The sequence below is a fragment of the Boleophthalmus pectinirostris genome, unplaced genomic scaffold (genome assembly GCF_026225935.1).
Source record: "Boleophthalmus pectinirostris isolate CB_2022bp ecotype Guang Dong unplaced genomic scaffold, ASM2622593v1 HiC_scaffold_5, whole genome shotgun sequence".
Taxonomy (NCBI): Eukaryota; Metazoa; Chordata; class Actinopteri; order Gobiiformes; family Gobiidae; genus Boleophthalmus; species Boleophthalmus pectinirostris.
Window position 1 is genome coordinate 35,169,031 of NW_026571404.1, and position 14,414 is coordinate 35,183,444.

General features: G+C 41.2%; 1 protein-coding gene across 1 annotated transcript in view; it reads left to right on the forward strand.

The window, feature by feature from the left end:
• Positions 1 to 4,724: 4,724 nt before the first annotated feature.
• LOC110153157 (LIM domain-binding protein 3-like) overlaps positions 4,725 to 14,414 on the forward strand; it is a 28,461-nt gene continuing 18,771 nt past the window's right edge. The window contains exon 1 of the mRNA XM_055162455.1: positions 4,725 to 4,820. Within this exon, the coding sequence (XP_055018430.1) occupies positions 4,725 to 4,820 (96 nt within the window). The remainder of the gene's footprint in view (positions 4,821 to 14,414) is intronic.

The window sequence follows — 14,414 nt, forward strand, 5'->3', positions numbered from 1 at the left end:
GTACAACAAAAAGTTCAAATCATATGAGACTTTCTGGTCCAATTATGGCCAGTAAATAGTCTTATTACATCAATGTATATGTCCAACCAGGATATTGACTGAACTGATTTGGAAGCCAATATCCGATCCAGCTCTTTTTCCAGTATCTGCGAAAAATCTGATACCGGTATCAGATCAGTGCATCCCTAGTGAACATAAAACGAGAGTGTAACTTTGTACTTTCTGAACCTTCTTCAGTCTCAGTGTTGTTTTGTGATTTTATAATGGACACAATATTTGTTAATGCGACGGTCCAAACAGCTACTCGCTCACCTTTTTCAATTATTGGAAAAAATGTATTGGTCATTTTTTATTGGCTATATAATTCTTCTAACTAAAAAAAATCATATATAACCATATTATGAGCAGCCTGCCTCCTGCTTAAAGCCTGAGGGTGAGAGAAGCACCTTTGTTTTCCCACAGCCTTGTAATGACGTTGTTTATTCTGTGCATTGCTGTATGTGGATTAACTTTTTGTTTGTATTCTTTCCTATTTATCTCCTAAAATACTTTCATGTGTGTTTATGGTGTAATGTGGAATGTGGCATTGAGTTTGTTGTTGTTGAGTGTAAAGGGATCTTGGTTTCGGAAATGGCAGACTTGAGTTTTAAACCTATTTAAATCAATTCTTTGTAGTTTGATGGAATAGGAATGCCTTACTGGTGCTATATTTAACATTTATGTAGCCTATAGACCTCTACACTGAGTGAGAGAGATTAACAAAACCATGCTTGTTATTGTTAACTACAACAACATAGGCTACTCACTGTCCGTTTTCATGTCTGTAATGTGGAAGGGAAGACTGTCTGGGGAAATCGCAGAAATATTATTCCTTTAAATGTTGTTTGTTATATTTATTTTTTACAAATAAACATCATTCAGGTGTTTTGGCTCCTGTGTTCTTAGAAGAAGTTTGAAATAATTTAGAGATTTGTTGCCAGATACCAGGGGACTGGATATTAAACACAGGCTATTTGAAGCAGAGGACCACATGACCAGTGGTGAATACAGTGAATCACTCAGGTGAGCATTTAACAGAATGTAGACATAGAACTACCCTGCCTTTAATGTTTTTCATTGAACTTTGCACTGTGAAGTGGTACTGTCTATTCTTATGGGCCAGCATGGCCAAGGGCCAATAAAAATGAGCCTGTGGGCTGCATTTGGCCGCGGGCCACATGACCTGGAATGGGGTCATATACACTCTATGAATGGATCTTACAGAGATGAGTTGGCTGGGCCTATAAAACATTGGGCCCGGCAAAAGAACATTAGATTCCTCTTGGAGTACTGTCTCTTTAAAAAAGCCCTTCTAATGAAAATCCCCACTAACACCCTCGGGTGCCCTGCTCCACCTACGCTTCAGGCTCGGGCCGAGCCGGGGACTGGAGCTGCATCCCCGGAGCGCGGAGCTGGTGTTTGCCCCCCGGTCAGCGGTCCCGGGTCCGAGGTCAGGTACAGTACATTACACACAGTTTCCCGCCTCGGTCTCTTTCATTAAGCTAGTTAGTGCGTCATGCGTCATTAGCATGTTTCTGAGCGCGAGCAGCGGGACGTGGAGCGCCGGGTTCGGGGTGTGTGTGTATGTATGTCTATGTCAACACGGGGGTTAGGCTGCGGCTCAGGGGTCACTTTTACCCGCTCTCTGCTCATTTTAGACGGCCACTAAGGCTGACACGGCTCCAACAGGTGCCACTGCTCCGGGGGTATCTTTTCAGGGCGCTCGGTCAGTTGTGTGACCGTGAGGAGGAGCTCCTGACGGGGCAGCTGGAGCAGGTGCGGTGTCGTGTCTCCACCTGGGGAATAGGTGATAGTCTTCACTGTCATATGGTACGTATGCCTGTGGAATATAAATTACATTACAAACTGCAGCTTAAACCTATGCGAATCACATCACATTAGGCCTATAAACAAGAACTGAGCCGAGTCAGCAGCTCAGCATTGGGTTTAATCGGTCTCATCTAAGTCTATTTTGGCCTGTCATCATAATTAGGCTCTGATATATGGCCAAGCCAATAACTGTTTGCTTGATTAGCTCACAACACCACAGGGCAGAGCTGACATTTCCAAATGAGTTTTGGCTGTGTGTGTGGCAGTGATATTACTCTGTTGTCATTATAAAATGAATGCACCTTTTATTTGAGACAGGCCGTTATGGCAGAAGAGTGAGCGTCGTCAAATCGAGACTTAGGCCTATTTTAAAGTGAACTCATGTTGTCCAAAGTATATTTAAACGATGATGTTTATACAGAGACAGATTCCATAATGACAATGGCGTCTGTCTCTGTATAAATGGAATGATCAACACTTACTAAAGAAGACTTATTCACATACATTTCACTAAAATTTTCAGACACTTTTTTGCATACTATTACGTAAAAACATAGGCCTTTCTATAATACGCATACATAGAGTGTAGTACGTGCATTAATTGTTGCCATAACAGAAGGTACACCTCATGGAGCCAACCGTGTAACTGTGGCCTGAGTGGGTTAGATTTATTTTAGCGTGTTTGGCTCTGTGTAGAGATAGATCTGTTCACAGTATCTTAGCCGGTTTCTTCTCTGTCCCATAGTTTTCTAAACTTAGAAAGGGCTCTTGTCTGCACAGAAGCTCAACCTAGTCCGGGGGTCTCGGTAGAAACACGGCACAGAAATATCACAATATCCACCAGCATAGGGTAAATAAGTTTCATTATTTATGCTCTGACTCATCAGACCTTATGTGCTCTTTCTGCTCTTTCTAAAGAAGTGGACTAAGTGAGTGTGACTTCACCTATAGCGTTCAGCTCCAGTTAAATGAAGCTCATTAAGGCTAGCAGTTATAGGGGCAAATTTAGAGCCAGGTCCATAATTAAGAATAGGAATGGAAGAAGAGAAGAACAGGAATTGCTTTACAGACAAAATAGCAAAATAAAACCACTAGGATGAACATTTTAAGACCGAAATGATGAGGCTCACTGCAGTCAGAGGAGTGACAATTTTTCAGTACAAAATGAATTGGATCCGGAGTCAGTGGAGCCAGAATCACACCCATGCTCACTTCCTATTTGCTATGTCCATTTATATATATATATACAGTCTATGGAATATACAGGTCAATTTGTGACTAGAATTATGACTACAGTTCTGAAGAGACCAGAAGAAATTAGGCGGAGAGACCTCTAACAGACTAGAGTCTATGTATAAGTCTCCTGACAGTGTTGTGTGGTGGAGTATATATGTGTTTAGACAACTGCTCTGTGAATGTTCCCACTGTTGTTAACACCTGTCAGCGGCTTGTGTGCACAAACTTTACTCAGGCTTTTGTCAGGACAAAATGGACTCTCCTCTAACTCTACAAAGGGGATGATAAAGAAATGAGTTAGAACAGAACCAAGACACACAAATCTGACTCGTGTGAATTTTTTGGATGGGGGCCTGTCACCTTCTTGTTTGTTTGAATGCCATTGCCTTTGGAATGTTCCACAGTATGACATTAAACAGCTCTGCCTTACATTTATTCAATTGCAGGGGGTTTTACTGCTGAAAAATATGTAGAAAAGCAGACCAAGTTACAGTTTCATCTCCATGAAGGTAGAAAGGTTTAATGCCATACTGTGAAACATTCCTGGCAAAGCAATAACATCACGGAGAAAGTGATTTGACGGACACTCCACCAGAAAAGTTACACAGTGCACCTTTAAGCCTTGTTAAAATGTTATTACCTCCTCAAAAACACAACTGGAGTTGTGTTTTGTTTCATTGCCTTTATTTTTTTTTTTATAACTTTGTTTAATTTCATTGCCTTTATTATTATTAGTCTGTTTACGTCTCCAAAGCTCAAAATGCTCTGGTCCACTTTGTGATGTCACGAAGCAGTAGTTTTCAAGTTAACATCTCACTTTTTACCTTTATTTCAGTAGAGATGGACAATTCCAGAGAGGAAATTATCCATATGATTCAGGTGAAGATGTATGGAGTCTAAAAATCTAGTGGAGCACTTGCTGTATTACGACAAAATGGAACAGTTTGAGAGAAGAAGTTTGTGTTTGTGTGTTAAACGTGTGAATGAAACAAAACACAGCTCCGGGTAAGTTTGTGATGTGGAAACAACATCAAAACATAGATCGGAAAATAGCATAATATGGGCCTTTTAAACAATTAGTAACCACTGACTGCGTGAATATCCTGTAATTCCTCGGTACAGTAGCGATCGCTGAACAATCCATCATACTCTGCCCTTTGGCTCAGGAAAACACTTGAGCTGTGACCTTTATTTTATCATCGCAAAGATAATGAGACTTATCCTGATTGGACGGAGGGGGCCCTGACTGCGAGCGGAGCGGGCCCGGGTAGAGGGGTGGGTGCAGCTCTAGAAGAATCCTGCCCGGTCTATATTAGCCCCGGTGAATCACAACGCGCCAGGCATACCAGGTGTCCGCTTTCATGCCATATAAGTCCACCACCCCCTCCCTCCTTACACCCCCTCCCCTCCCACTTCCCCCACAATGCCACACTGCTATCTCCTTCTATTCTTAGCCTGTCACTTCGGCGCTTCCAAGCAGGCAGGTCCCTTACTTTTGCTGATTTTTTGCAATTTTTTTTTTTGCATATTTGCTTACTTCCTTTATTTGATTTGTCTAGCTGCTGCCGGCGGTGTGATCTGAGTTTGAGTGAGTTATCTGTCCGGTCTGTAGAAGAAGAATGAGCTGCTACACAGTTTCGTTGCCAGGACCTGGGCCCTGGGGCTTCAGGCTACAGGGGGGAAAGGACTTCAATATGCCCCTCACTATCTCCAGGGTAAGTCCAGCAAGTCATAAGTGTGTCTGTGCTACCATTCAAAAGTTGTTGGTGTTCAAATAATACATCGATTCGAGAAGATGCTTCGTTTGAATGGATGAATGGTGCAGCTGACCTCATTTTAGCCCAACTGTCTCAGAATTAGGTTGTCAAAACTATAGAAAATCAGATACGAATCAGTAGTAAAACCACTATTCAAACCATTTACTCATTTGAGCAGGTATCAGTACTAAAATGTCACAATCAGAGGACAGAAATGATCCTTTCCTGAATAGCTTTAGAATGATCTAGAGCTGTATCAGGACCTCATAGAGTAGTATATGCCCATGGTCCACTCTGGAACCTACCTTGATCACTGAGGGATTACACAGATATAACACCACATGGGAATAGAAAAGAGTGTACCATGATTTAATGCTGAAAATCTCATTCTATTGTCTAAGTCACTGTGGTATCGGAATCGTTACTGAGTATCAAGTCTATTCCATAGTATCGAATTTGATATTTTAGTACTGTGGCAACACTACTACTTTTTAGGTATCCTTCTAAAAGTGATAGAACATAATTGGAAATGCCTTGGTCAAGGTTTTAAGTAAAAATGTGGATTGAAAAAAAAAATAACCACATGCTGAGATAACACTTTAATACCATGATTTGAAAGATTACAAGATTAGTGAGTTTTTGGCTCTTTGGAAGTGGTTCGTTTTTGCAGCCTGTTATTTCAAAAACCAAACTCTTGATTCTTATTTTTCATATTTCCCTATCAACAATTTGATATATATTTCCTCATCTCTATTATACTGTATTAAAGATGCAGTGTCATTTTATTGGACATAGCAATTACATTGGATTAGACCAGATGTATTGGTTTAAGAGTTTATAGCACAAGTGATCATTTTCAACACCTGTCTAAAAGGGGGCTTTCAAATGGGTTCAGAGTCCAGAAAAGAATGTTATAAACAGTTCAATCACAGTATACAAGTTCAATGGTAGTGCGATACAAGATGTTACATAATGTATTGGATTGGCTGCTAACATGTGAAATGGTTATCTACCTTTGAAACTTTAGTCAACATTTGATTTGAGTTACACAAAGCTTCTGCTGCTCGTTCTTCTCCCCACAGTGTATAGTGGGATTCTGTGTTTGTTATAGGACTGACACATGTACAGTATGGGATGGGCCCCTGTGTGTGGGTGTGGATGGCTGGCAGCAGGGGCAGCAGCCAGAGCCCTAAAAGAGGAGCAGGCTGCCTGGTGTATGTTTCACTGTCCTCTCTGTGAATAGACAGAGACTCAGTGGCCGCTCAGCTCTCTGTCCAAACTCAACAGAACCACAATTCAACCGCTGTGGCTGTTTGTGTTTGTGATCACTGTCATGTGCCAGAGGAGTAACAGCCCTGACAAACTTCACCTGTGTTTGTTTAGAACTGTTGACTTGAGTTTTACACATGTTTTATAACTGTGGAATATATCTTTCCGAAATCAAACATTTGTTGCATCCAGTTAAGAGAAAAGCACAGACATCTTCCCTCTCCACAAATGCACAAAGCGATTCATCTGCATCTTTTTCAAAAATGGTGTCGCCATGTTTGTTTTGGTTTCTTTGGTTGCTTCACCTTTGGCTCTGCTCCGAAACACAATGCTACTCTGTGATTGGTCTGTACCACCAGTGGCGCGTGTCAGGTGGATTCTTGTGAATTTATGATCATCATGTTAGCCAGGTTAACATGATTTACAGCGTCTTGGTCCTACAGTATGCTCAGATATCTGTTAAGACAGTGGAAGTTCTATGGTATTTTTCTGATAATGAACTTAATAACTTTGTATAAATACCTGGTTACAATCTTTCTGACAAGCATTGAAATGTACTTTTTTATCAGTAGAATGAATGTTTTATCAGCAGAATTCTATTCAAAGTTTACAGCACTGTAAGATGTGCTAATATCTGAGGGAAGACGTATGACATATGAACTCTTAAACAAGTATTGACTGGGTTGGCTACTATCTTGGCCAGGTCTCTCTTGAAAAAGGGATTCATAATGAGATTAGTGGAGTTTGTGGAAGGAATTAAATAATGCAGCCTCTGTGAATGACTATTTAAATTGTGCTTTCGATTTGCTTTTGCTATATCCTGCAGCCCAACTTAAGGCTCAGGCTAGAGGGATGAGTGGATAGTACTAAATGCTCACTCAATTGCTTTCAGAAAATGTATGTGGATTGTAGCTAGTTAGAATATAGAAGATGTGGCTTTGTTAATTGTTGAGTAGATTTTTAAATTTGTGAAGTTAGGACTAAATCTCATATTCAGATATATCCATAGACTATATATAAATGGACATAGCTGAACTGCTAGGTGCTGCGTTCCAAACAGGAAGCGAACACGGGCACGCTTCTGGCTCCATTAACTTTGACTCCAGTACACTTTATATTGAGAAACCCTGGCCCATCTCTCTGTAACTGTTCCAGTGAGCCTTGTCATTTTGGTCTTAAAATGTTCGTATTAACCCGCTCTACATGATCCTGGTATTTTTATTTTGCCATTTTGTCTGTAAATCAATTCCTATTCCTAATATGGAACTGGCTCCAAATTTGCCCCTATAACTGTTAGCCTCATGAGCTTTGTTTGATTGGAGCTGAACACTATGGGTGATGTCACACTCACTTCACAGTCCACTTCTTTATACTGTCTATGGATATATCTCACCATGCCAGTTGAACAGTGTTATCCCTCTGAAAATAGCCCAGAAAGTAAAGGTTCCTCTGACGTGTGCTGGAAACATTTGCGAGCTGATATAGAGACACTGTTTGCTGACATTAAATCTGGACAAAGCGCTACCATTGATTTCCATCTGCAGTTATCAATACCTCTGTTTAGTCTTGTCTGGTATGGACTTTGCTTTTGTCTCATTTTAAAGGCCACTGTCTGTCATTGTAACGCCTCATTCCAAATACAGCTATTAGACTTTCCCATCTATTTGAAGAATTAGCAGTGTCCAATATAGTTAAGTCTGCAAAGCCATTGGAAGCATTTGCCGCTCATTGTTTGTATTGGTCACATAGCTGATAAGAGCATTTGAAGTCTACAGTGAGACAGACTGATGCAGCTGGAACACATAAGGTCCTGTCAATCATGGATGGTGCTTTCCCTGCTCTACATCCTCATACAATCCTGTACAGCTGATGGTACAATGGATAATTCTGTGTCACTGTTTGACACTTTTACTCTTCATATTTGAGCCCAAATTCGTTTCTCTTATGTCATAATATATGTTGTTTTAAGGGAACCCAAATCGAGCGTGCATATATGTCCCCATAGTTCAACACAGAGGAAGGAAAATGCAGCAACAAGTCTTATTTCTGAAGTCAAAACTCAATTTAAAGCACAGCTTTTTGACTAGGGAGTCTATGTGAGGTTTAATGGTGTAACAACCAACAGAACATTCAGCTTGCTCTTACTTCAGAACAGCCTCAACTTAGTTTTGTTTGCATTAAGAGAACGTTTCAGGTAAGAAAAGTTGTATCAAACAACAGTTAAAGCATTTTATATATTGTCACTGGCTTCAGTGATTGAAGATGTAAGAACAGCTGATCATCGTGTACGTAATGACAAAAAATGGGCCTAGTGTAGACCCTTGGGGCACACTTTTGAGTAAATTACATAAATCACAATCTTTCTTCAATTGCAATGCTTTTCAGATTAAGAATCTCCCTGTAAAACTTTTGATAACACAAACAACAATAAACCAAGATTATTTAGCTGGCACTATATGTTGCTAAGGTTTAGCTCCTATAGGTGGAGAACATGCATATGTTGAGGAGACACAGCAGTCCAGAGTCCTCTGTGATGGCAGTGCAGAGTTTGTTGGACAGTGTGAGACCTCTTAGTGCTCTCTGCTCAGGGTCTGTGTGGCATACCTGTGACTCTGTGAGCTGGAGCAGGAACACTGGTGCTGACTGTCTATCAGGCTTTTTACAGGCTCCCATAAAACACTGAGATGTCTACACCTGAATGAATCTCCAAATATGTACTTCTACAATGATCGCATTCTTGCCTGGCTAGCCAGGCCCTTTTTCTGTTTGAATCCAGAAGAGTCTGGAATTGGACCAGAGTCTGAAAAACCACTGTTTTGTGTGTCTGTCTCTCTCAAATGCGGAAGACATCTCTTGAAAAGTCTCCTGTCTTTTTGAACAAAATACAGTATATAACTTTTTTTTTTTAACCTGAGATAAATAGAAATTTGGTGCTTCTGTCAGGAAACCTGAGATCACTCCTCCTCCTCTGTGTAACTGTGAATACTCATATGACTGATGATGTATTCTTTGGATGTGTATATTAGCGCTCTTTGCAGGGACATTCAGTGCTCACTGGTTTGTCTTTCCTCATGTGAGTTCTAGCAGTTTTGTAACAACAAATCTGTATGGCTGATTTATAAGATGTAAAATCAAATTATGAAGCATTGGAAATGGAATACAATTTGGTTTTGGTGATTTTTTGTGTGATGCTGCTTCTTTTAAACACAGTGCATTTATTTCAAGGACTGACAGATGCAGAGTAAACCAGTCAGAAGCTGTTAAGCTTTGCATGCTGGGTAAATGTTCTGGTCAGAATAATCTGAGGTGGTCAAACCTTTATGGAGCAACACCAGTTGATGTTTTGTCCTCTTATTGAAGACTCATGTGGGTGCTTAGTCTTCTCCTGTCAGGCCCTGTCTGGCCCTGTCAGGCCCCACTGGACTCTCTGTGGGCTCTTCCGGACTGGGGCCCTGCTGATGTACAGTTGGTTTTACAGTTGGCCAAGTGAAAGCTGAGCGCTCTAACACAGAGCTGACTCAGCTCAGGAGCTGCTGAGGCTGCTGGATCTTGTTTCTGATGGGGAATCCATGTCTCCTGTTTACACCCTCATGGATAACTTTAGCTTTTCTCATTTCTAATGTCAATACTTAGCCTAGGACATTTCTATTTCTGGCTGCATCATTGATGACACTTTGTTCCATAGCAATATTACTCAAAAAGTAAAGTTACTATAGTGGCATCATCATGGGAGGTCATTTTAATATAAGCCGTAGTGTAGTGTAGTTGTTTTTACCACCAGTGTTTACATTGCTGCTGATGTTTAATTCTACTGAGGTATAGTCATTATTATTCAAGTCCACATGGGCGACGGTGAGGAGCAGGTGGAGATAGCTGGGCAGCACAGGGACTTATCTTTGGATCTGGAGCTTGAATCAGAGCTATAGCTGAAGGTTATAGAGCCTATTGTGCATGTTTAAGTTTAAGTTGAACATGGGATTTTCTGGGAAAACTCACACAGTATCATGACAGCACTAAAACCAAATCCAGTTATTCAGTGGTATGTGAATGTTATGTGATTACCACTAAAGAAATACTAAAAATAGCTCTTGGTGGTTGCTTCTCTTGTTCGGACCTATAGGAGTCTCTTACATCATGTGTCTGAGAACTCAGCTGATTGACTCGGCTGGAGGACTCTGAATAAACGTGTGCATTTCTCTGGTGAAGTTGTGCTGAGCTGAACAATGTGCGGTCTGTCCGAGCTGTGGAGTGCCCTACTTTACCCTGCTCTGACCCACTTCCACCAAGTCTGATATCCAACACCATAGACCAAACCCTCACTCACCACATGCTCTTTCACATGTGCACACTCCACTCAAGCTCACGTCTGACAAGCACAGCATAAAGCAGTTCCCAAGCAGTATGTGCCTACTAGAGTTATTTATTTATTTAGTTGTTGTAAATCATCAGGCCTAAAGTGATGAGACAAACAGTTGAAATGTGTGGACAGTGCGTTGTAGTGAGAGTCTATATGTGCAGGCAGCAGGACATGTGTCAGATGTGTGTATGTGTGTGCGTGTGTGTGTGTGTGTGTGTGTGTGTGTGAGTCTAAAAACAGCCCTGGTCCTGTCAGCAGAGTGTGCAGCTCCCAGGCAAACTGCAGGCCTCACTGCACAGTAACACTCCACAGTTTAACCAAGCAGAGTATGTGCAGACACGGGCTGCAAGAATGCCACATCTCGTCACATCTCTGAAACTAAGTAGGGGTGGGCTTGGGTAGATGGGATGGAAGACCACAGGGTTTTGGTTAATTATAATCAAATTGAAATTGCAATTTCAATAAACAAAATTAGCAAATTCCCAACGACTAATTATGGTATTTTTTATTTTTTTTTAAATACCATAATTTCCTCCACGTACAACAAAATCTCCTGTCTTATTCTGCATTAAAACAGCTAACCCCGTAGGTTAGATCTGTACAAACATGTTCTGAAATTCTTGTATTAGTTTGTCAGTTTATATTTCAGTCTTTTTGTTAATTTCTCTGAACACTTTTATAACGTGAACTCTGAACAGAATCCTATTATTAAAACATAACTGCAATTACAAACCTTGTCAGAAAAATTACATTTTGAATTTTTAAAATCAAATAGTTCAACCATCACGCTGGGAATACTAGGTGCCATAGTGGAGCAGCTGTATCTCAAGTGCAGACGGTGTGGTGTGTGAGTGTTGGTGGAGGTCAGAGGGGCTGATGGCACAGGTTGGCAGCCTTGCATCCATCATCACTCCAGGGCAGCTGTGGCTACAGTAGGAGCCTACCACCACCCTGAATGGAGCAAATGAGTAATGAGTGATGTCCTTTGGGTTTGTGTTTTGGGTGGATGCATTATTAGGGTTCTGTGACTCAAAATGTTTAGTTCTACCTTTTGTCATCATCATGTGGTATTCTCAGAAGTGGGCGACAGTAGCTCAGTTGGTAGTGTTTATCCACTGACCCACAGGATTGTCGAAATGATTCCAGCTCCCACAGATGAATGCTGTCGTTGTGTCCTTGGGCAAGACACTTAAAACCCCTTACCTCCAGTGTTTTGTGTACACTGCTGTGTGAAAGTGTGTGTTCCTTGATGGTTTTGAGTGCCTTGAAGGTGGAAAAGCATATATAAAAATGTGACCATTTAACATTACTGTCATCATGATGTGATAAGTGCTCCTCTGTATTTTTAAAGCTGCCCTTTTGTCCTTTTATTGTCTGTTGGTGATCATGGTGTTTTGTTTGCCCAGAAATCTTGACTATATGCGCTAAGGCTAAAATGCGAAGTTCCCAAAGCCTGAATAATGCATAGGACCTTTAGACTTGACCTCACACGGCCTGTGTAAACATATATGCATACAGAGATTGTTTTGGGCTTGTGAAAATAACTATGTGCTATTTTGGACAGAGAAAACCATTTGAATATTGCGGATGTGTGATATAGAGTCTGGCTCCATTAGGCAGGCGCTCCCCTGAGTGTATCTCAGTGAACACAACAATGCCCCCGTCAGCTGCCCTGTGAAAAGTGTCACAGAAGTAACAGTGGCACAGCTCAGGTCACACACAGGGCACCCTCATTATCCTGTGGTGCAGCCTCGTGTTGTGTCATTTGGCAAGACACTTACATCCAATGTTTACTTCAGTGAAAGCAAAAGTGTTACGTTGTTTATTCTCTTTTGCAGAAATGTACTGCAGTCTTCTGTCAAATACGATAGTAAGATTGCAGCTTACATGTGTTTATTTCTTCTTACATTGACATTTGAAAGGAACATATGATGTAAAATGGACATTTATTAACTTTTAAGTATGTTATGCTTATCATTAGTTTACTCAAAGTTGTATTTTGACTGATTCATGCATGTTTGAGTTATCCTGTATTGTTCTGCCTTTGACGTTTGCTCAGAAAAAAAATTCAGGCCCTTCCTCAAATCATTCCTCATGTTCAATTTCAAGTAGATAGAACTAAGATGAATTTCTTCAAAAATAAAAAGGTTGGTTTAAAGGTTTATTTTTTCATGCCATACATAAAATACAATATTCTGATGGCTGATTTGTGCAAGGAGAAGTTGACAAAGAGGCAAAGGTGTAAGTAAGTTGTCCCTCAAAGACCTCTCTCTCATCTGAATGGTCACTACCGAAACCCCAGCACGTTCGTCATGAAGTAGTGCTAGTGCAGTCTCTGCAGCTTGTAGGGGTGGCACAGTACATGAAAAAAAATAACAAACCGTTCAGTTCACTTGTCACGGGTCGGGGACGTGTGCATACCACACGGTCTCCACGGTTCCCGTCTTGACCTGTTTCGCTTTGGCGCAGAAGAAGAGGTGTTGAGGGTGTGTGCTGCGCATCACGTGTAGAAATGGCAAGTAGGAGAGAAGAGGGCCGCCTGGAGATGGAGGATGCGCCCGTGTCGTTACCTCACAAAACCACAGCCGCGCGTCAATGCAAAGGCAGCTCCACCGACAGCTGCTTCAAGACGTACACGCGCAGCACTGGCTCTGTGTTTGTCAGTGGGAAAGCTTGACGGGGCGCATTTAGCTGCTTGAATCAGATCTACAGTGAAACTAACAGCAGAACAGGCTTGTATTTACCTTCTGTACAGTCTGACCATGGCAAACGCCAGGATTTCACACCGTAGTGCTGATGGTTAACACACAAATACAACCAAAGATTTATGCTCTCTGTGTATTTGATGGGGATAAGTGCCTAAGCTCGGGTAGAGCATCAAAAAAGAGGATGGATACTATTTTCTGAAATCTAGGCGCGCAGGACGTGGTAAAATTTTTTCACCAAAGCACAACAGCTGCCTATGTCCAATAATAATGTGCTTAAAGTCAAGTCAAATTCAATTTGTGCATGATTACATTACTAACTAATATATATATTTTTTATATTTTTTTAATGCTGTATCCTAAATTGTGGATAATTAAGCTAACATAGCATATGATGAAGTATATTTCTGGAGATTAAAGATTAAAAAGAAAAAATGACAACAAGAATCATACAGAACCGAAAACCGTGATCTTAAACCGCAATACGACCCGAACCATGAATTTTGTGAACCGTGCCACCCCTAGCAGCTTGGTGAGTGAATTCTGGAGGTTCTGCACCTCCAGAATCCAACAACACCACGAATTTCAAATAGATGGTGACAACATCACACAAGACTGTCCCGATTACAAGCAAGTGTTTCGGGTTACAAACACCAGGAGTGTGCGGAGTTTGAAGTGTGAATACCTGTTAGACCAATCACACTGTTTCTTATACCTCCAGACTTTGCCCCTTCTTCCCCCTCCCTCTCCACTTTAGTCCTCCAGGTCCTGTCCAGTTTAGCAGCTCTATTTGAAATCAGGTTTTTGGGAGAGTTTAGGTGTTTAGTCCCATTTTAAGGCGCTGGCAACCCAGGTTCAGCTGTGATTGCAGTACCTACATCCAGGGCTACATACAGTTCCTTTAATAAGCATTCATACCAACTTCAAGTATGAAAAGATTCATACCAACTTCAAGTGAAATATTTATGGATTACATCCCATCCCCTTGTTGTCAAAGCTTGTATTTTGTTTGTGTTTTTTTAGCCATAATATAACCCTCAAAGTCTTACTGTTTGTGAATAGCTGTCTCCCTGTTGGATCAATGGAGCCCGCTTGTAGCCGTCTATCATTGCCTCTTCCAGTTTTGCTCTATGACATAAGTCCCTGTTATGGCTCTGGGTGGAGTCCAAACCCCTCAGCTTACCACCAGAGCACCCCCTGTTATCATGTAGGCCCCCTCTT